General features: G+C 37.9%; 1 protein-coding gene across 1 annotated transcript; it reads right to left on the bottom strand.

Annotated features, from left to right (window-relative positions):
• Positions 1–10,970: 10,970 nt before the first annotated feature.
• LOC103219990 (regenerating islet-derived protein 3-gamma) lies at positions 10,971–13,555 on the bottom strand. The gene is given in 6 exon segments (XM_073023332.1): positions 10,971–11,057; positions 11,338–11,464; positions 12,101–12,238; positions 12,442–12,560; positions 13,020–13,039; positions 13,124–13,555. Coding segments are annotated over 6 exon segments (528 nt in total). The 5' UTR covers positions 13,180–13,555; the 3' UTR covers positions 10,971–10,989.
• Positions 13,556–23,712: the final 10,157 nt, after the last annotated feature.

Here is a 23,712-nt window from a genome sequence, read left to right as displayed (position 1 = left end):
AAATACTAAATATAACACAAAGTATCTCACGCAAATTATAAGCATCAGGGGCTAACACACAAGCTGGGTCACTCCTACCTTCTTTTCCAGGAATCCTGGAGGAGTCATTTTTAGAGATAGAAAATAAGAAATCAGAAATGTTAGGGAGAGGGACGTTTTTATTAACTATGTCTGGAAAAGTACAGGTCTGGACTGGCTGGAAGGAATTAAATTATGGAGGGTTCAATGGGACAGACTGGATACAGAGGAAGAAGAGACAGAAATTACCTGCCTACCTCTCTTCTGGGCTTCTAGACAGAAAGGCTTATGAAAGTTCACCAGAAAAAGAAAATTTATAAAATCGTTCAGGGAACAAAATGTTCATGAATAAAGACTATGAATTAAGCAAAAGATTCTCTGTGATTGGTATCTCAGGTATTTACATATTGATCTAGGTGTAGTAGACATTGTTAATTGATTAATAACAGCTATTTGCCTCTAATTTTGATAACAAGATCCTAATTTTATAGGAAAACTGTATGTCCAGTCATAGGATAAATCCTGATTGGTCAAAGTAAATCTTGGTGATCCCAATCCATTTTCTGGTAGTTGATTTGAGAACTACAGTCCATCTTTGGCCAGTGAAATGTAAGATTATGTCTGCTAGGGTTTTATGAGAAAAAATGCTTCTCCCTAATAAGAAGGAATGTATGAGAAGAAAGTCTTATTTTTCTCTCTTCTTTGTTTCTTTATTGCATTGAAAATTGTCATATCAGGATATGATACCTAGGCTTCTGTGCCTATTTTGCATCAATGAGGGAAAGACCAAGATTATCATAGAGTGGTCAACCTCAAGCCCTGATATTCTTGAGCTTTTGTCAAACCCTAGGAAACCCTGTTGTCAGATTTCTTGAGTGAATCAAAACATCTCTATGTTATTTAAGCTGCTTATGGTTGGATATTCTGTCACAGACAAAAGCATCAAAATTGGTATAATAGGTGAAGGGAAGCAGATGCATCTAGTGGAGGGAAGGACAAAAAGGCCAAAGCCCTATATTAAGCAAAAGAGCAGAAGATGCTAGTCGTGAAGGTCCCAGTATAAAAATGACATTCCTGCCTGGGTGCAGTGGCTCACACTTGTAATCCCAGCACTTTAGGAGGTTGAGGCAGTTGGATCACTTGAGCTCAGAAGTTTGAGACCAGCCTGGACAACATGGTGAAACTGCATCTCTCCAAAAAATACAAAAATTAGCTGGGCATGATGGTGCACACCTGTGGTCCCAGCCACTTGGGAGGCTGAGGAGGGAGGATCTCTTCAGCTCGGGAGGTCAAGGCTGCAGTGAGCTGAGATCACACCACTTGCACTCCAGTCTGGGTGACAGAGTGAGACCCTGTCTCAAAAATAAAAAAAATAAAAATAAAAATAAATTCCTATTGTGTGAGCATTGTCGGCTCAAAATCAGAGCCTACAATATGTGTACGCAAAGGAAGGAGACAGGGAAATGTTCTAACTTGGGTAGGAGTGGTGGTGTTAATGTGTTGTTCTTGAAGGTACCAGTGGCTTTTGATTCATGTCAAAGGCATAGTACACTGAATCTAACATGTACCCTAAATCTGCTTATATACACCAATGAGGGGCAAGCCATTTGTGGCCATAGTACTAGTCTGATAGTATTAGACAAATTGTCACTCAATTGAGAAGTTCCTGGTCTATAACTTGGTATGTTAATGTTTAATGCTTTGTAAATAACTGTATATATGTATATAACATGTATATAACATGTTTTATATCATATGTTACAGATCGTTAGATCTAAGAGTGTCATTCCATATATTTAATTTGACTGGAAAAGAACCTACAAGCACTAAGTCTGGAGATACCAGAAATAGAGTTCAAAGTTTTATTTCAGGGCAAAGATCTTGGGGGTAGTGAAAAATAAGAACAAATCATTAGCAAAGTTGGAATGAGAAAACCTGGTCGAGAGCGAATGGTTCAAGGAAGTTGCTTCAATACCTGCTGGTGTTTGCAAATTTTCTTGGACTGAAATGAACATTCTGGGTTTGTCTTTCTTAATGAACAAGGGACAGCATGTATCCATAGGTCAGAAGACGTAGAGTAGAAATCTAAGCCTAGTTTACTGACTTCCAGTCCAATTCCCTTTGCAATTCACCATTATTGCTGAGCTGAAGCTATAGACATGGATAATAATGGGGATAAATAAGTGAGTTCCCAAAATGAGAACTAGCACTGGAAAGGCCCCAAGGCTTCCTATAACAAACTTCCTGATGTGTTCAAAATTCCATCTGTTTCCCTTCCCTTTTAAACCACCTCGAAGCTAAAAGCCATGTGTTTCTACCCATGTTAAAGGCATCAGCCCTCCTGGCAGAAAGTACTGAGAGCTGTCAGTTTACATACACAAATAGACCTATTTTCTTGAGTAAATACTATTGCTTATCAAGTCACTGACTTCCTATTCTTGTGTATAATATTATTTTTTCATTCCTGATTTGACAGCAATGAAATTATAGCAAAGAAAACTTTTATACATGCAGCAATTTTACCTGTGATACTTAACACTTCCTCTTTTTGTCTACAGGCTTCCCATGGATGTGACCCTCTCCTAGGGAATGCTATAACTTTTAAATTAAGAAAATGTAATTGATCTTAGTGTAGTTTGATTTTATTTTCTTTTTATTGTATTTATAAACAACTATGCTAATGGGAGATATGCTCTCCTCTCATTCCTTCTAAATAAATGCATCCAGCCTTCCCCACCAACGTAAGGGACTTTAAAGAGAACAACCTATGAAAACATGTTTTTTTTCATGATTGACAGAAGAAGCAAGAAACATATACTTGTTGAGCTATCAAAACGACCTGGGACTACTGCAGTTAGCACTGCATTTTTCTAATTAGGACAATACACCATAGATCTATCTTCACTACTTTCACAGGATGGAGAACATGGTTACCCATACAGCGTAGAGTCCTGGAGGATCTATTAACACACTATCTTTGTAAGGCACAGCTATATATTAGGCAAATGGTGGGTTGGACTGCTCTGTCATCCACTTTAAAACCAGTAAAGGCATTGGAGGACTGAATACCAGAGGCCATTGTCATTATTTGTTTTTTAATCATGCTACCTTCAAATAGGCTTATTTTCCTTTTTTTAATGCATGGGATTTAAAAAATTCTCTTTTTCTTTCTTCTATTTTTTTTTTTTTTTTTTTTTTTGTGAGACAGAGTCTCATTCTGTAGCCAGGCTGAGCTGCACAATCTTGACTCACTGCAACTTCGGCCTCCTGGGTTCAAGCAATTCTCCTACCTCAGCCTCACAAGTAGCTGGGATTATAGGCACATGCCACCACGCCCAGCTAATTTTTGCATTATTAACAGAGATGGGGTTTCACCCTGTTGACCAGGCTGGTCTCGAACTCCTGACCTCAAGTAATCCGCCTGTCTCAACCTCCCAAAGTGCTGGGATTACAGATGTGAGCCACTGAGCCCAGCCATGGGTTCAAAAGTTCTTAATTCTTCCAGGGGAACATTAAGAAAATCTTGAAAGTCCTACTACACCTATTGAAGAAATTCCATTTGTATTTTAAAATATTCTCACAAAGAAAGCTTTAGGTCCAGAGTTTTCAAGAGTTCTACAAACTACCAAGAAACGGATATTTCTAATCATATACAAGCTGTTTTAGGGAATAAAGAAAAACCAAACCCTAACTCATTATGTGACAGATAATAGAAAAAATCTCCACCGAAAGTACTAAATGGACATATAGTCAATTTTCAGGTGGGTTAGGGTTCCTCTTTTATTGTAGATGGCAACCTGTCTTGGAACAGGTATAGGGAACTTGCCAAACATCAATTAATACACTGCCCATTCATCTTATCTATTTATTTGAGAATGAAAATCTCTGCATAAACATTGCCAGATTAAGCAAATACATGGTATTTGGGACACACACTAAGAAACTATTTGCTGGTCACCTGCATTTAAGTTTAACGGGGACTGTGCTTTTATTTTATCTTGCAAACCTACATATGCAGCAATGCTGAGTTGCCCCAGGTTCCTGTAGATGTCTGCCAGCATTCCATGCCTGTTCAAATGAGGGCATTTAGCCAATGACTCCATTTTTACACAAGATATAAAGCTAGGAATGTGACGTCAGTGATGTGGTGAGTAATAAAATGATCTAAATATATTTAGATTCATTGAAAATCTGGTCTTCTTTATTCATGTAAGTGGTGCTTTTCAAATAAAACATTATTTATTCCATTTTTTATTTATTCAATAAATAGTAACAGAAATCATGCCAAATATTGTCTTACCTACTCCAGTCCTGACTGAGGCAAGAATATGTTTCTAGGCCACAGGATAAAAAACCCACTGGGGCGTTTCATGACACGAACTTAAGAAAGTGAGTCTATTCAGTCCTGTAGGAACTAGGTAACTAACCACGTAGTCCGTGGAGTGATCCTGGCTCTCAAACCCGTGTGTTCCTTGTTCATGGCAAGGTAGGCACAAAAATTGAAAGAAGGAATTTAGAAAAATTTATACCAACATGATAATTAATTTTTATTGAATCAAAAAATTAAAAAGCAAAAATGTCTTCCATGTGTTTTTGTTTTATATTTCATTTTTTATTAATTTATTTTTTAAAAATTTAATTCCTAGAATAGTTTTAGATTTACAAAGTTATTGTGCAGATGTACTTGCTTCTATTTTCCGAAAGAAATTATAAGCAATTGGTATCATTTCTTTTTTAAATGTCTAGTAGAATTCACCAGTAAAATGATGTACACCTGTGTTTTCTCTTGTGGAAGGATTTAAATTTCTGATTAAATTTATTTAACAAATATAGGCCTATTGAGATTACCTATTTCTACTTCAGTTTTAGTGATTTGTATCTTTCAAGAAACTAATTTGTTTTATCTAAATTACAAATTTTGGGACATAGAGTTGTTTGTAGTATTCCTTTACTATCTTTTAAAAATTATTATTATACTTTAAGTTCTGGGATACATGTGCAGAATGTGCAGGTTTGCTACATAGGTATACACATGCTATGGTTGTTTGCTGCATCCCTCAACCCATCATCTACATTAGGTATTTTCTCCTAATGCTGTTCCTCTGCTAGCCCCCCACCCGCCGACAGGCCCTGGTGTGTGATGTTTTCCTACCTGTGTCCATGTGTTTTCACTGTTCAACTCCCACTTATGAGTGAGAACATGCGGTGTTTGGTTTTCTGTTCCTGAGTTAGTTTGCTGAGAATGATGGTTTCCAGCTTCATCCATGTCCCTGCAAAGGACAACGAACTCCTTCTTTTTAATGACTGCATAGCATTCCATGTTGTATATGTGCCACATTTTCTTTATCCAGTCTATCATTGATGGGCATTTGGGTTGGTTCCAAGTCTTTGCTGTGGTGAATAGTGCTGCAATAAACAAACATGTGCATGTGCCTTTATACTAGAATGATTTATATTCCTTTGGGTATATACCCAGTAACGGGATTGCTGGATCAACTGGTATTTCCGGTTCTAGATCCTTGAGGAATTGTCACACTGTCTTCCAAAATGGTTGAACTAATTTACACTACCACCAACAGTGTAAAAGTGTTTCTATTTCTCCACACCCTCTCCAGCATCTGTTGTTTTCTGACTTTTTAATGATCACCATTCTAACTGGTGTAAGATATTGGTGTGAGGTATCTCATTGTGGTTTTGATTTGCATTTCTCTAATGACCAGTGATGATGAGCTTTTTTTTCATATGTTTGTTGGCTGCATAAATGTCTTCTTTTCAGAAGTGTCTGCTCTAGGCCTGCCCTTTGCTCACTTTTTGATGGGGTTGTTTGTTTTTCCTTGTAAATTTGTTTAAGTTCTTTGTAGATTCTGGATATTAGCCCTTGGTCAGATGGATAGATTGCAAAAATGTTCTCCCATTCTATAGGTTGCAAATTGACAAATGGGATCTAATTGCTTCTGCACAGCAAAAGAAACTATCATCAGAGTGAACAGGCAACCTACTATCTTTTTTTCATCAGTGGATTCAGTAGTGATGACCTCTGTATTAGGTTCCTATTGCTACTGTAGCAAATTCCCTGAAATATGGCTGCTTAAATAGCATAGATTTATTTTCTTTCAGTCCTGAAGAACAGAAGTGGTTAAGACATTTACAGGTCTCAAATCAAGTTGTTGGCATGACTGTTTCCTTCTGGAGGCACAAGAAGAAAATCCATTCTTGCCTGTTCCGGGTTTTAGAGGCTGCATGTGGCCCTTTTAGCCATATTCAAATAAAGCTGCATAATCTTTTGTCTCCCCTCTGACTTTCTGCCTCCCTCTCATAAAGACCTTGTGATTGTACTCATGCATCCAGAATAATCACCCTATCTTAAGATTCTTATGCAATCACATCTGCAAAGTCCATTTTGCCATTTAAGGTAACAAATTCATAAATTCCAGGAAGAAGGTCTTTGGAGGGAGGCCATTTTTCAGCCTCCCTTGATCTCTTTTTCATTTCTGACATTACTAAATTGCACCACCTTATTTTATTCATGGTTAGTCTGCCCACAGATGCCTAAATTTTATTGATCTTTTAAATCAGTTTTTTAATTTTATTATTTTTTCCATTGTTTTTCTCTTTTTAAATTCATTGGTTTCTATTCTATTATTATATTTCTTCTTCTGCTTGCTTCACAATTAAATAGCCTTTATTTCTCTGGCTTCCTAAAGAGTATACTTGGATTATTTATTTTAGATCATTTTTTCTTTTCTAGTATATTCAACTATTATTATATATTTTCTTCTAAGCACTGCTTTCGTTGTATACCACAAATTTTAATAAGTTGTTTTTTCATTTTCATTTAGTTATTTTTTAAATTTTTTTAATTTCTATTTTAAAAAATAGAAATAGTTTAAATAACTATTTAACTAGTTAAATAGTTAAATACTTTTTAAAAAACTATTTTTAAAAATTTCTCTGTGACTTCTATTTTTCCATGTATTATTTAGAAATGTGTTGTTTTAACTCCAAGTATTTTGGAATCTCCCATCTATGTTCCTGTTTTTGATTTCCAGTTTAATTCCACTGTGATCTGACAGCATACTTTCTATGATTTCTATACTTTTAAATTTGTTAAGGTGTAATTCATGCCTGGGAATGTGGTCTATTTAGGTAAATGCTCCATGTGAGTGTGAGAAAAATGTGTATTATGCTGTTGGATGCAGTATTCTTTAAGTGTCAATTAGAACAAGTTGAATGATAATGCTATTCAGGTCAACCCTGTTCCTAATTTTCTGCTTACTTGTTCTATTAGTTACAAAAAGAAAACTGTTGAAGTCTCTGAGTACAAAAAAAGATTTCTCTAGTTCTCCTGGTAATTGTATAAGTAATTGTCTCATGCATCTTGTTCTCTTGTTAGGTACATACATGTCAAACATTGTTAGGTCCTTTTGGAGAATTGACCCCTTTTATCATTTTGTAATTCCCCTCTTGATTCCAAATAATATTTATATACTTTTCTGAAATCTGATTTGTTGGAAGTTAACATACTACTCAAGTTTCTTTTGATTAATGTTGGCATGGTATATCTTCCTCCATCCCTTTACTTTGATCATACCTGAGGATGTGTGTTGCAAGTGGTTTTATGATAGACAACGTACAGTAGGGTCTTTCTTAAAAAAATCCCTCTGACAATCTCTTTCTTTCTATTGACACATTTAGATCACCCAGATTTAAAGTGATTATTGATACAGTTGGAATAGCATTTATCATGTTTATAACTGTTTTCTATAAGATCACTTACTCTGTTCAGTTTTTTTCTTCCCTTTTTATGCATTCACTGGTTTTAATTGAACAATTTATATTATTCTATTTTATTCACTCTCTTATATCTTAATGGTATTTTATTTTAAATTTTTATAGCAGTTGCTATAGAGTTTGCAATATACATTTACAACTAATGCAAGTCCACTGTCAAATAATTTATAGTGCTTCACTTGTAGCGCAGAAACTTAGACAAAGCACTCCAAATTTCTCCCTCTCATCCTTTATGACATTGCTATCATTCATCTCACTTGTTCATGTGCTGCACTCACAGGAAACAGTTACTATATTTCCTTTAAGCCAATGGTTATCTATTAGCTTGATGAAAAATGAGGTACACAAAATATTTCATTTAACTTTTTTATGCCTTTAACACTCTTCTTTAAGTAGATCTGAGTTTCAGACCTATATCATTTCCCTTTCCCCCCTCCCAAAAAAACCTTCTTTCAATATTTCTTCCAAAGTAGTTCTGCTGAAAATAAATTCCGTTTTTTGTTTGTCAGAGAAAGTCTTTTACTTCTCATTCACTTTTGAAGGATAATTTTGCTGGCTATAAAATTCTAGTTTGGTTGTTATGCCGTCTAATTTGTTAAGTAGTCTATTCCACTAATGGTTTGTGATGAGAAATCTGTTCTAATTCTTGTCCTTGATCCTCTATCGTAAACTGTCCCCCAAACTCTCTGGATTCTTTCAAGATTTTCTCTTAGTCTTTGGTTTACTGAAAATTGAATATGATATGCCTGGGATTGGTTTTTGGTATTTATTCTACTTGCTGTTCTCTGAGCTTCTTGGATCCAGGGTTTGGTGTCTGTCATTAGTTTTGGAAAATGCATGATCACTATTACTTAAAATTTTTCTTTTGCTTCTTTTTTTCTTCTTCTTCTTATATTACAATTATATATATATATATATATATGAGTTTAAAAATTATCCCACAGTTCTTGGATATTCTGTTCTACTTATTCACTCTATTTTCTCTTTGCATTTTAGTTTGGGAAGTTTCTGTTGACTTATTTCCAAGCTTAATGATTCTTTACTTGGCCAGGTCCAGTCTACAGATAAGCCCTTCAAAAACATCCTGGTTGGGAGGCTGAGGCAGGTGAATCACCGGAAATCAGGAGTTCAAGACCAGCCTGGCCTCTGGTCTCTGGTGAAACCTAGTCTCTACTAAAAATACAAAAATTAGCTGGGTGTGGTGACAGGCGGCTGTACTCCCAGTGACTCAGGAGGCTGAGGCAGGAAAATTGCTTGACCTCAGGAGGTGGAGGTTGCAGTGAGCCGAGACTGTGCCACTGCACTCCAGCCTGGGCAACAGACTGAGACTCTGTCTCTAAAAAAAAAAAATCCTTTGTTTTTATTATATTGCTTTTGATGTGTAGCATTGTCTTTTGATTCTTTTACACAGTGTCTATTTTTCTGCATAGATTATGCATCTTTTCTTTCCCATGGTCCATTTTCTTCATCATGGCCCTTATCACATCAATCATAGTTATTTTAAGTTTCCTAATAGTTCCAAAATCTGTACCATATTTGAGTCTGGTTTTGATGTTTGTTTTATCTCTTCAGATCATGTTTTTTCTTATTGTTCAGCAAAATTTTTAGTTTCTCTTGAAAGCTTCACTTGATGTACTGAGTAATAATAACTGAAGTGAAAGACATTTAGTATAAGACTTTTCATTAATCTCACTAGGATTTAGTTTGTGTTTAATGTTTGCTACAGCTGTAAGTGCAAGAGGCTTAAAATTTCTCTCGTGTCCCTGTTTTTGTCTTTCCTATTGCCTTTGTCATTTCCTAATAATTCTTTCTTAAGTAGTGTACCTTGCAGCTCCTCAGTTGTGATCTATTGTCATTAAACTGTATCTCTATTGATGTGGTAGTGTCTGAGCAAGGGGAAGTATCATATAATTTTATGATTAAATCTCAGTATTTGTGTGAGTCTATGCCCCAGGGTCATGACTTGCAAAAATGTTTCTTAACTCTCTTTCTGTTAGGTAAGATGAAAGGCTAGATGGAGTGGACTTCAATGCACTGGTGCTTAGGCCTGATAAGATGCTCATTAGGTCTTTTTACCGGGAAGTAGGTCTTTGTTATTCAGAATGCTCTGGACTGATTTAGAAATGGTTTCTTTTCTCCTCCTCCTGCCAAAGCCATGAGAGAATTATTCTTGACTCCACCAGGAGAACCTGTTGGGATTCCTGAAGGTAAAATCCATGAAGGCGTGAGGGTTTTCCTAGGAGTGCAATGTCCATGAGTTTCTCACTCTTAATGCCAAGCTGCACTCAACATCCAGCAGTTTTTCAAAATCACCATTTAAGTGTTCCTAACAGCTTGTAGCTCTAGAGGCTTTTGCTCCAGGTAAGCAGAAATGTAAACAACTCTGTGTATTTGGGTGCTTTTCCAGATATTGGGGTACCAACTTGCCCTGCTACCTCAGTTCTCTCACTAGCCCAAAGGAAAGTTGTTGATTTTAAGTTTATTCAGATTTTCTTGTTTTAAAGAAAAGAGTAGCAGCCTCCAAAGCTCTTTATGTCAACATTGTAACCAGAAGTTTAAGTAATTCATTTTTTACTGTATTTTACAGAAGTCGCGGTGCAACACAGATTGCAAATTAATGGGGGGGAAAAAAAAGATCTTTCACAGAAAATTATTTGAGAAGTTCTGTTTTAAGCAATGTCAGACTCCCCTAGGACCGATTGTGTCACAACATCAGGGACAATGTGTGGGCAGTGAGTGTGTGGAGAAGCACTGTCTTCATTTCTTCATGACACAAACCCTGCCTGAGCAGGGCCCACACCTTCATCACAAATACACTGATGGGGACGTTCACAGAGTAATTTCCCCTTAGGCCTGGGTGAAATTAGGAGAAGCCAAGACTCAGTGTTTTGTCCCCCAGCTTCGCCCTTCTCTTCCAAAGGCTCTCACTATAAGAATGAAACAAAAGCATATAAGTATAAAGTAACATTTTTATTATTATTCTCTGAGATCTCAGGACATGGAAGACAGAGAGGAGCCTGAAATGAAGGTGAGTAAAAAGGAAAAAGAAGGAGAATCACGACCAGGTGGTCAGGTAGGGCAGTTTGGGGAGAATATTCTCTTCCAGGGTGAGTCTTCACACTGGTCTCATGTGCATGATGAGCTGCACACCAAGCTCAGGCTGCTGACTTCCCATCTGCCCTAGTCCTTGAACTTGCAGACATAGGGTAACTTTGCATCACAGTTATAATCTTTCCACTTCAGAAATCCTAGGGAGACAGAATATAAAAGGCATGGGGCTGGGGGAACTTGTGAACCCAATGAAGAGACATCCCAGGTTTTAGCCTAGGATTTAAAGCTTCTTTCTCATCTTCACCAGTTTCTCAATCCAGGAGAATGAGACTCAAAGAAGGCAGAGATGAGAGGAGATGGGAGAAGACACATCAACACTGCATTTCCTAGCTGAAAAGGATTTCCTGAAGGTCAGGACTAGAAATTGGGGATGAGGAGCGGAAAGTGCTGGGAAGAGGCAGCTCTTCTGTTTCTCACCTGTGCTTCTTGACAGGCTCCCACAGTGGCCAGGGTTTAAGATGGTGGAGGGATTTTTCTCCCATGCAAAGTAATTCATCACATCAGTGCCAGTCCACTCCCATCCATCTCCATCAGTCTCTGAACCCTATAAAGAAGAGGAGGCAGCCAGGTGAAGAAAATGGCCATTGCAGCTCTCTTTGCAAGGCCCCTGAGCTGTAATACCTGATTCCTCCCCAGCATGAGGGATTTTGGTCTGCTCTTCCAGATGCTGCCCTAGAGTCCTCTGCACTGGAACCTCTTCCTTAACTCCTCATTGCTATTGGAAAATCCCAGCCAATAAACACAAGACCTTTGGAATCATTCAAGGTAATATGTTACTTATAGAAGAATAATTAGTGTAGCATTTGTGATTAGCCTGTGAACCTCAAAGATAATGTCTATTCTGTATGGGGGAGAAAAAATTGGTCCTATCTTAATTGAGAACTCCCTCAGAATAATAGATGCAGACTCCCTTAAGCTCAGCTAATTGATTTGTAAGGATTCACGTGAGAAATATGTAAAAGTTTTACAAGAGTCTGATTAATTTTATTTAAAGACTAGGGACCTCCACAGAATTCAGATCTTCAGCTGCCTCGTGGGCTTCCTATTCTCCCAAATATCTCCCAGAATCTGAGCTCCAGTGCTCCCTGAAGTACTTCCTGGCAGGGACAGGGGACAGGAAGTGGATCTGGGCAACAATAGCACCTTGAGAGGTAACAGAGAGGGGAGGATATACTCACACCTGTGTGGGGTCATGGAGCCCAATCCAGATGTATGAGTAGCTGTTACTAATGCTCTTCACCAGGGAGGACACGAAAGATCCCTCAGCCCCACTGAGCACAGACACCAGGTTTCCAGAGGGCCGTTTCTGGCAGGTCAGCTTTGATGGAGACAAAGAGAATGAGAGGGAGCCTGAGACCCGCTGGGGGAGAGCAGGACAAAGGGAGGTGGGAGGAGGACTATGTGAAAGATAAGCGTGTTCATCCTCATTCCCAATGAACTCTCCTGAATGGAGATCCTCCTCCTGCTGAGACTTGCATGGATTTTCCCCTGTCACCTCCAATCCCACATATAACCACTCACATCTGCATCCATCCAGGATTTTGGTGACAAAAACAAGGCATAGCAGTGGGAGCCATAGGCCTTGGAGCCTTTGGGACAGCGGATCCGTGGAGAGGGCAGTTCCTTCTGGGGTTCTTCACCTGAGGTGGAAGAAGAGGGAGAGGGTAAAATGAAGAGTGGGGGTTGAGGTGGAAGATGACCTTGGGGAATATCTAGGCCTGCCCTTGGGGAGGAAGACCACATTCCTGACACCCCTTAATCTTCCCTTGTGTTTTCAGAAGTTCTTTATCTCAAAATAGCCCTAGTAAATGGGATACCATCTAGTCTCTTATTATCCTTTCCCCTTATTCAACCATTCAACACTCTCCTCACTCTGGGCTGTCTCTACACTGGGTCCTCCAGTCATTGTCCCTCCCCACATCTCATTACTGACCCTCCACACTTTCCCACCAGTCTATATTGGAGTCCACTGACTAAATGGAAGCCATCTCATTCCACTGTTAGTGGACCCCCATGGAGCCTCCCACTGCAAGTTAACCTGAAGGAAGGAGTGATGATGCAGGAACTGCAGGCAGGTACATTAGACACTATGCCATTACCTCATGTGGCACACAGGAGCCTTCCTCCTCTTCTTGGCTCTGAGGATTCATAGGAAACCCTGTGCTAGAGGCAGAGCAATCTCACCTTGAAGTGAGACAGGAGCACGAAGTAGGAAAGCAGCATCCAAGATAAGCTGGGCAGGGCCATGGGAGGCAACATGGTATCTGTGACTTGAGGAGGTAGTCAGGAGTCCCAAAAGGAAGCGTGGTCAGTGGGAGAACACACAGATACCCTACAGCCTCATGTCTTTTTCCTTGTCTAGTCCCCTAGGACTAAAGTGATCTTGGTCACATCCATCATCTTCTACAGTTCTGAATGAGTTGGAATCTGTGTACTCTCCCATCCCCGAGCCCTCCCAGGACAGCCTTGCTGAGTCTCAGAGTTCTTGTGCTCCCTGAGGAAGGGAACCTCCCATGCATTCTCCTGTATCGTGTGCAGTAGCCCCTCCCTGGGTCTCATCTTCTCTCAGCTCCCCTTTACCTCTCTGGTGGGATATGGTATGGTTTGTCTGGTCAGGAAAGACTGGGTTTTTTTATAAGAGGATCTCAGGGATGGTCATTGGAGTGAATAACGGCAATATGTAGGTCGGACAGGGGTCATGGGGAGGGCTTGGCATTGGTTGAAAAGATAATGCCAAGGGGAGGAGACTCCTCCTGGCAAAGGCTGGGAATTGTCAGAGATGTTGCCTTTTTCTCTGTAGCAGACCAGCACTTTCCCCACAAACAGTTGAAGTTTGCACTTTTCCCACCCTCTTCCAGATATCTTCTTCTGAGAAACTTAAGGGAATAAAGGCAATCTTGTGAGTCTGGTATTACATAGTTTAGAAAATATTATGATATTACATAGTTATGAGAAATGTCAAAAGTTTGCTTTTGATCAACCTGCCAGGAACTCACTTCTATAGGCATACATATGAATTTCTTTATACCTTATCTAGTAACATTTAAAACAAATTAATAAACAAAAATTGGGTGGGCATTAAAATTATATGTGTTGGCAAAGACAATGTATTAGTCAAAATAAAGAAAGAATAGAAACCAGAAGAAGCAGCACTGGTTCAGAGTTGCTACTTCAACTTTGCAGCAAGATGTAAAAGAAGCTTGAAATAATCTCATGAGTCATTAGGCAAGTAGGGTCTTATGGAACAACAGTTAAATATATTTGCCTCCCAGCTACCTTTGTGTGAGAAGACCAAGAGGTAGTTCCTTGGTTTACTGTATTTCTGAAGTGACAGTTTGATACCTCAGAGTAGCATTCTTAGACTGTGATCTACACACAAATGGGGGTCTTCAGGCTTCAGGGCCTGTTCGGAGTGGCTGTGCAATTATAATTGTCATAGTTATACTAAAGTGTTGTTTGTCATTTTTGCTATGTTGACATTTGCACTGATGAGGCAAAAGAAATGGTGGATAGAAGTTCTGGTGCTTTAATATTAATCAAGGCAGTGGCACCAAATTGTATTGCTCATATCCACGTACTTGCAAGAAACAAAATACAGGCATTTTTACTTGAAAATGCCCTTGAACTTGATGAATCAGACTAGTGAATTGGCTTCAGTAAATCTCAACCCTTGAATACATCTAGAGAGAATATTCTGTATGACTAAATGGGAAGCTGACATGCTAAAGTATAATGGTTGTCTTGAAGGAAATAATTTGTAATACTGAGTTTTAATTCACTATTTCATGGAACACCATTTTTATTTGAAAAATAAACCAAGACAAACTTTACTTATTGACATATTGGCATTTTGTTAACGTGTTTTTCTGATCAAAGTGAGTTAGTAAATGAATATTTTTAACTTTTCTCTTTTAATATGTATTTTTATAAATATCAATAACTCACATGAACAAAAATTTTTTTCTAGCATCCTCAATATTTTTAAGGGTGTAAAAGTGTCCTGAGATCAAACCAGTTTGAGACCTCTGGTTAACATCTAGCTGGCAATTTCCAGAAAATATAGGACATGGAGACAGTATTATATCACAACATAGGAATACCATTAGCAAAATTTAGAAGGTGGGAAATTGTACAGGACAAATAACTGCATTTCCCCAGCAAGTGAATTTAAGGAAATAAAACAACATATCACTCTTAACATGTGAAAAATATATTAATCAAATAAAATGTGTGAACCATGTTTGGATCTTGATTTGAACAAATTAAATACAAAATATAAAACAATTGGGTAAAAGTGAGCATTTGATAATGTTAAGGGACTATATCAAGTTCAGATGTAATTATAATATTGAAATAATATTATTTGAAATATCCTTAGCATTTAAGATACATAGCACAATACTTACAGATGAAACGGTTATTCAAAATTTACTTCAAAATAATCTACCATGATAGAGATAAAGAAAGAGAGAGACAGATAAAACAAGAGAGGCCTTGAGGCCATGATAGTTGTTGCTTGGTGGTAGGTACATAATGAATCATAACACTATTGTCTTTGGGTTTTTATCTAAAATATTGGGGGAAAATTTTGAGAAAAAGAAAAATCCAGGGCCATCGTGAGACAGAAATTTGAAGGACAATCTGACTTAAGAACAAAGATGCAAAGTTCCTGAACAAAACACAAAACAAATTGAATATTCATTGTTGTATATAATAAATGAAGAGAAAGAAGAGTTAATCTTGGAAATGTAATGATAGTTTATTATGATGAACTATTAATGCAATTTCCAAGTTCAGAAATTAAAAGAGAAAAAAATACAGTCATTTTAAAACAACAAAATCATTAAGTGAAATTCAAAACCTATTAGTAACTGAAAAGAAGTCTTAGAAACGAGACAGGAATAGCTTTAACACAGTAAAGAAATCTATAGAGACTGAAAAGTAAAATACTGAAAAGACTTCCTTAAAAAATCAGAAATGTACAAATGTACCACCCTCATTGATTCTATTTAACAATACCGTGCGATAGAAAGTACACTTAGAAAAGAAAAAAAAATTTAAACAGGGAAAGAGTAAATTAAATTGTCACTACTTGCATATGACACGCTGTCTCCATAGAAAACCCAGGAGACTCTTCAAATTAATTATTAGAATTAATGGATAAATTTAGTAAACAAGAAGAATGTGAGATCAACATATAAATCTCAAATGAATGTTTATATTCCAACAATAGAGTTAGAAAAGGTATTTTTAAGAAAGACACTGTTTTTAATAGGAAGAAAAATATGAAGGATCTGGAAATATATCCAACAAAAATAGTCAAGACCACATAAAACTTTTTAAACTTTAAAGAAGGATTTAATATATGAAGAAATATATCATGTTTTGGAGAGACAGATTCGATACCCTGAAGAGGTTACTTTTCCCTACACAGATGGTCTCTGATTTATGATAGTTCTACTTACAATTTTTCTACCGTATTATGGTGGGAAAGTGATATGCATTTCCTAGAAACCTTATTTCAGATTTTGAATATTGATCTTTTACTGGGCTAGCAATATGCAGTACGGTACTCTCTCATGATGCCTCAGCATACGCAGCAAGCACTGCCCTGGTGGCAATACCATCTCGAAAGTAAACAGCTGATACTCCACAGTGTACTGTGTTTTCAGATGATTTTGCCCAACCGTGAATGCAGGAGGTTTGCCTGGGGTCCATCTTCATAGCTGGCTATCAGAATTCGAAACTGGTACTTTAATAGTCAAGGACTTGGCCCTTTCTCCCTTCCTCCTAGTAGACCGTTTTGAATCTCCATAATGCCACTTGTACACAGGAGGAGGAACTTCACTCAATTTTGTCCAGCAGTCCTCAAATTTCAGATAAACTTGAATATATGGTGGGAGCAGAAGACAGGGTGTTTATCTTCTGTTACTGACTCTGTGGCCCTACCTATTCAAAATGATCAGTAATGAATATGAATTTATCATTACGCTCCCCTTCAAACTTTACTGATGATTTCTCTGTCATCTACTCTTCTGATTTCATATTGGTGCAAAAAAACTATCCCAAGGTTAGTGGCATAAAACAGTTTGTTATTACTTCCCATGGTTCTGTGAGGTGATTAGGATTGTCTGGGTGGTTCTCCCTTGGGAATCATGCAGTTGCATATAATGGCTGGAACTGGAGTCATATGAAGCATCAGATGGACTGGTCTTCAAAGATGATTACACACATGCACATCGGTTGATCTGGTTATTGACTGAGAGCTGAGCTGGGACTGCTAAAGAGAATTACAATGCAGTGGCCCTGTGTCTTGAACTTCTTACAGCATGGAGGTGTCAGGATAGTAGAACTTCTTTTATTGTTGGTCAGGGCTCCAAGAGGGCAAAGCAGAAGCTGCTGGTCCTTTTGGGCTAGGTCATGAAACAATATAATGCTATTTCCATTATACTCTGTTGATCAAGCATGAGTTTGTATTCTCAGGACCTAGCACATTAAACCCTCAATAATACTTATTTAATAAATTAATATGTTCATTCACAATGATTTTAGCAATTAGCTGCTTTTAACCTCAAAATGTTACAGGCTGATAAGACTTCACTTTTAATTTTATTTCTTTCATTAAATCTGTTATTTTGAGTAGGTGACTTTATTCCCCCTGGACCTGTGTTTCTTAATTTTCCAATGATGATGTTGGACAAAGAGAACACTGAGGTATATTCTATAATTTTCCTATTATTGATCAGAATGCTGGAATATTATGAATGTGGGTTAAGAGATTTCCTGGAAAACAGTTACTGCTTCCATATTTAAATCTCAGACAACCTTTGGGAAGGCCATCTTCTTACTGTATCAGACAGTTTATTCGTGAGCAAGCTTTGGAAAAAGTAAACTATTATAAAACAGTCTGGAAATTGAGCCATTACAGAGAATTTTTCACTCTTACTCTTTTGTATTTAGCTATTAGAAACAACTTGTTTCTGAAATGGAAACACATTGACTAAGCTCTCTTTGCATATGTGCATAAATGCTTAAAGAATCATAACCTAGCATTTTAGATTGAATAACTTTATTCAAAGAATGATTATTTGTTAAGCTCTGTGAACTTATTCCCTATGAGTCTTTAGAAGAAAGAGCGCTTCGCAGAAAGGACTTAATGTGGCAATTGGCATATATATGATAAGTTACCAAGGAAGAATCTGTTCACTAAAAAAACACGTTCCTTCAGAAAATCTTTCAAAATTAGTAGAATTTGAGGGCTGTTTTCTGTTTCTAACTTCTTTTTAATTTAGGGACTAATTTGAGTCCAGTTGGAACTTACATACTTAAGACACTGGAATTTGATTTAAATCAAGGAGCAGAATAGAGACCACAGGTCAATGCAGAAATATGTTCTATGAAGGAGAGTGCTCTCATGGCTAATCTTGAGAGACCAGTTTACTAACAGTAAAAGAAAAAATAGAATCAAGAGCAGGAGGAAGACAGGACATATAATCCGAGGTCTCTCAAGATACCGGATCTTGTGGGTTAGCTGAAGTTAGGAACTTAGAGTAAAGACACTTTGTTCCTTGAGCCTCACATTTCATGACCTGAAGTGAGAACAACAAGGGAAAAGAGGGAATTTTATAGAAAATACTTCTCAAAACACAACATGTCACATTGAAGGCATTCCTCTACTCACGTCCCTCCTCCTCTTCCCTTTATGTTTCGTAGATCAATTGTTGTTGCTTAGGGGTGAGTGAAGACATCAACAAAATCTCATTGTAATTGAAGGGAAGACCAGGAGTCAAGGCCGGAGCAAAATGGGGACACTAGTGTGAAAATTAGGCAAGGGAAGTAAAGCAACAAGACTTGTTAAAATCAGCTGTAGGCAGAAAAGAAGTGGCATGTCTCAAGCTGGGGTTGGTCCAAGACAACTGGGGAGTGCCAAGGTAGAGCAGTGTGTCTCATCAGGAGACAGAGTGCTCCTAAGACAGATTCAAGGGGCCAATGCTCTCTGGGGTTATAGGGGAAAGGGCTGGTTCCAGCACTCAGAAATACTTGGAGCTAGGTGACTCAGCCAGGGCAGGGAACCCAGGTAGGTGGGGTGGAGGGGAGTACTGGGTTGGGCTTGCCAGTAGGATTCCTAGGTCATAAATTATCTGAGATAATAGGAATGCTTTAAGATTGTGGTGCTGTCTTTACTCTATTCGTGATATTCCACTGGGCCTTCTGATACCCATTCTCGTGTACACCAGGCCTCATGCCAACCTACACAGTCGGTCAGTGGAAGGCAATAGTGATTACGGATTTGGGCTCTCAAATCAAATAGCCCTATTTCACAGGGTTGTGGTAGAAATTAAATAAAATAGTGCATGGATATCATTAAGCATCGTGCCTAGCACATATGATCACACAGTAAGTAACAGCAAATAATAATATCATATGCAGTGCCTGGTAGCTCCAAAATAGACAATAATTTTCAGTGGAACAACAGAACAACAGATCTGCAGATGAAAGTTACAGTGAAGTGACTCCTCTGAATCATTTCTGTAGCTTCCCTATTAGTTACAATCATTTTGTTCTGTTTCTTAACCTTAACCTTCAACAATATTCCCTGGGGGACATCAAGCAAACAATATTTGTCCAGCCTTTTCCATTGTCTATATATATTTAAGTGCAATATATTTCTTTTTAAGAAGGTATTCAGTTGTTACAAATTTAGGAAATCACTTTAATCATAAAGTAAGTGTTACCAGAGAATTGTCAGACTAATATTTTCAGGAGCTCATCCAATTATAACTACCATTTATTCAGCACTAATTTTGTGCCAGGCATTGTGCTAAGAGATCTACATAAATTATCTCGTCATTATGAGACAGCTATGCTTACCCTCATATTTCATACAAGGAAATGAAAATTTGGAGAAATAGGATAACTTGGTCATGGTTCTATAAAAGTAACAGAATGGGACTTAAAACCCCAACACCAAAGCTGTGCTCGTAATCACTGCTACCGGCTTCTTCTGGAGGAAAGAGATTGGGGAATAAAAAAGAAATAGAGTTTTGGCCTTTGCTGCAAGGCTGTTTACTTCGATATTATGAGAGAGGGAATGTTTTTTTCTAAGATATTTAATTTACCGTTAGGATGAATATGACATTTAGAAGACCTAAGCCCAGAGAATCAGATTTCTGTTTTACATGGAGGGTATTGAAAACACCAGGGAAATTCTATAACCAACAGCCAAGAGTAGTTATTTGCTAAGCTACATTAACCTAATGCATACTAAGAAAAATAATGCACTCAGTGGAGTTATCAGATCCTCTTTACTTGCTCAAAGTACAATACCATCAATTCCTTGTTTCTAGAAAATGACTGATATTGTTACTGTTTTCTCTATAAGGTTTTCAGATACTGTGAGCTCCAACTTCCCTCTAACTTATACAGTGTCTAAATTGTCTGTATCATCCATTATATCATTTCATTCTCAAAATTATCCCGTAGTGTTAATTCATTCCACATTACAAGGAAGAAATTTAGAAACTGGACTTAGTTTACGTCAAAATGTACGTTAGTGACCAAGTCAGGATAAGAACTGTATTCTATTCCTGAATCCTTTGTTCTTGATACTCAACTCCACATTATTTCATTTTGAGTAACATTCTTCAGGCATTCAGCAGGAACGAATTAAATTCTGAAAGGACCCAATTAATTGCTCTTTGACTTGGTAGGTTTTTTGAATGTTTCACTCCAGTTGATAGATTCATTAATTTTAGGACATCTTATTTGCCTTCCACTAATGGAATTCTTAGAAGGTGATTTGTTGGTTACCTTCTCTAAGCCTCATGTAAAGTTTAAATGTCATTTTATACAAATACATTTACTGCATGGTATGTTGGTCTAATTAATTTTTGAGAGCAAATAATAATTGCTCCAAGTCATTTTTGTCTATAGTTGAACCATGAGCCTTGAAAATGTGGTTGTGATTTCTTGGGTATATGTATATACCCACATGTGTGAACTTAGGTGCATGTGTATGGGGACATAGGTTTAGAACGGTGTTTTTTCTCTGTAACAGTTAACATGTTTCAAGTGTTTTTTAGGTGGTATCTTTTATCTTAGTTGTGCTAGCTCTAGGTAATACAAGAGCCTGATTGCAATATATCCTAGGAAATTCTCTGAAGTGGGGAGGTGAGAAAATCAGCATGGCTAAAGGGTACAGAACAAACTCAAATTCATGACAGTAAATCCAAGGAATGGGTATAAACCCAAGTCCATCAAATACAGCTATCTTTCTCCAAAGGGATGGATTGAGGATGCATGTCAAGCTTGGAAGCTACAGTGGTGCTCAGATATTTGTGTGGGGTTTGGGGGATCTGAGACAACACAAGGAAATATCAGCAGTCTTGTTGTCAGAGTCATAAAGGGTAGATTTTCAAAACTAGCCTATGTTCCCCTGCAAAACGCAACTGAAAATCCTAAAACCAAGACTGAAATTCAGGAAAGCTGAATAGGCCAACGGTATGGTAAGAATAATTTCTTCTAAGGTCATGAGGGACCTGAGGATTTACTCCAACTAAATATTTGCCCTTTCTAGTTTAAGGGTATAATAGGAGAATCTGGTGAGACCAATGATGTAGAAATACTTTGGGGAGACTATGATGTATCCATGAACATGCATATGGATGGTAGTATCATCTCTCCCTTCAACATGCTTATATCTCAAGTTTCATTGTATTCTTATTAGACCTCTTGGGCCGGGAGTTTTATACCTTTTAATACACATATTACTTTAAAAAACTCTTGACATATTCAAGGTCAGCAAGAGAACTGAAATTATCTTCTACCTCCTTCAAAACAATTTTTTCTATATAAAATTTTAAGTGAAGCTTGTTGTGTTGAACATTTATGTTTTCCCATTAAATGAAAGGCAGTGGACAGCTCCACTTATTCTGTTGTATTAAGGAGAAATAGCAATAGAACCTTGCGTCCTTGTATATTTGTTCCCTAGCCTCCTACAGCTTAACACATCTGGTTTGAGGACAGTCAAGAATCTGACCTTTTACCCCACCTGGCTCTTAAATGCAGGTACTCAACATTCAGGGGGTTGCATGAATCAATAAAGCTTTCTTCTCTGCAGAGGATATGACTCACAGTTTATCACTACTAATGGGGACTGAGAGGTGGTCAGGGATATTGCCTTCAAATACAGAAGGCAGCAGGAAAAGCTCCAAGTGTTTGAATTATTTAGCAGAATGTGCTTACTGTGGTGTTCTTGGCTTAAGCTCAAAGCAAAAATAGAGATCCTGAAATCATAGACTCTAATCATTAATCACCGCTCTCTCTACCATAAGCAATATCTTGGCGATACTCTAAACTGGGTTTTAATCCTCTCACATGGGGGTGGTTTGTGATAAACTAAGTGGTTTTTATCCCCCTGGTTATATACTTTATATACGTTTTAAACAAAGTGGTAAGGCTATATACAGTCAGGAATGCAGCAACAGAATGGCCGTGGGTCTTCTATTCAACAGCATATTCACAAACACTTCTCACCAGCAAATGACGGGAGGCCATGGGTATGATGCTGTTTTCTCGGAGAGCAGGCTCATTCATACCCACAGCACAGTTTTGGAGAAGAACAAATAACTGAGCTTTGAGGTCATAAATGGGTTTAAATGTTAGCTCTCAGAGTTTCTGGTTATGCAAGACCGGACAAGTCATTTAACTTTTGTCTAGTTCGTTGGTGATAAAATATTTCAAGATTCTTCCGAGAATCAAAGGCAAACATTGACCTTTGTAGCACAGCATGAGGTAAAAGACACGGGCCTTTTACATCTGGTCATTCCGAAGTTCTCGTTCTAGCTCACTCTCCTACTGATGGTGCCTATGAATTCTGCTTATGTCATCTCAAACTCTAGTTTGTAAAATTTTTTTTTTTGCCATAAAATGGTGATGATAATATCTACCATCTAGGAATTTTTTTAGCGGGGGGATAACTAAGTATTTGCTACAACCTAACGGCTTCTGAATCTTGACCCATTGTCCAGCATTGGACACTCACTTTTACTTCCCACGCCACTTTGCCTTGAGTGTGAGGTGCTGGGGCTTCATCCTTGAGGACCGTAGCCATCCATCACATTCCACCATCTGGTCCAACCTTCTCCATCTATAATCTGTGCCTGGGACTATTTTGTTTATTCTTTGCTCCAGAACTCTAGACCCCTTTTTTATTTCTTTGGGGTAAAATTCAAGTAATCTTGCAAACTACATGCCAATGAGCAAAAACTAGAAAAATATAAAGATCTTTATGGGTTATTATTCTTTTTTTTTTTTTAATTATACTTTAAGTTCTAGGGTACATGTGCATAACGTGCAGGTTTGTTACATATGTATACTTGTGCCATCTTGCTGTGCTGCCCCCATCAACTCGTCATTTACATCAGGTATAACTCTCAGTGCAATCCCTCCCCCCTCCCCCCTCCCCATGATAGGCCCCAGTGTGTGAGGTTCCCCTTCCCGAGTCGAAGTGATCTCATTGTTCAGTTCCCACCTATGAGTGAGAACATGCGGTGTTTGGTTTTCTGTTCTTGTGATAGTTTGCTAAGAATGATGGTTTCCAGCTGCATCCATGTCCCTACAAAGGACACAAACTCATCCTTTTTTATGGCTGCATAGTATTCCATGGTGTATATGTGCCACATTTTCTTAATCCAGTCTGTCACTGATGGACATTTGGGTTGATTCCAAGTCTTTGCTATTGTGAATAGTGCTGCAATAAACATATGTGTGCATGTGTCTTTATAGCAGCAT

Source organism: Chlorocebus sabaeus, chromosome 14 (genome assembly GCF_047675955.1).
Source record: "Chlorocebus sabaeus isolate Y175 chromosome 14, mChlSab1.0.hap1, whole genome shotgun sequence".
In the NCBI taxonomy this organism is placed as follows: Eukaryota; Metazoa; Chordata; class Mammalia; order Primates; family Cercopithecidae; genus Chlorocebus; species Chlorocebus sabaeus.
This window is presented reverse-complemented; position numbering and strand designations above follow the sequence as displayed.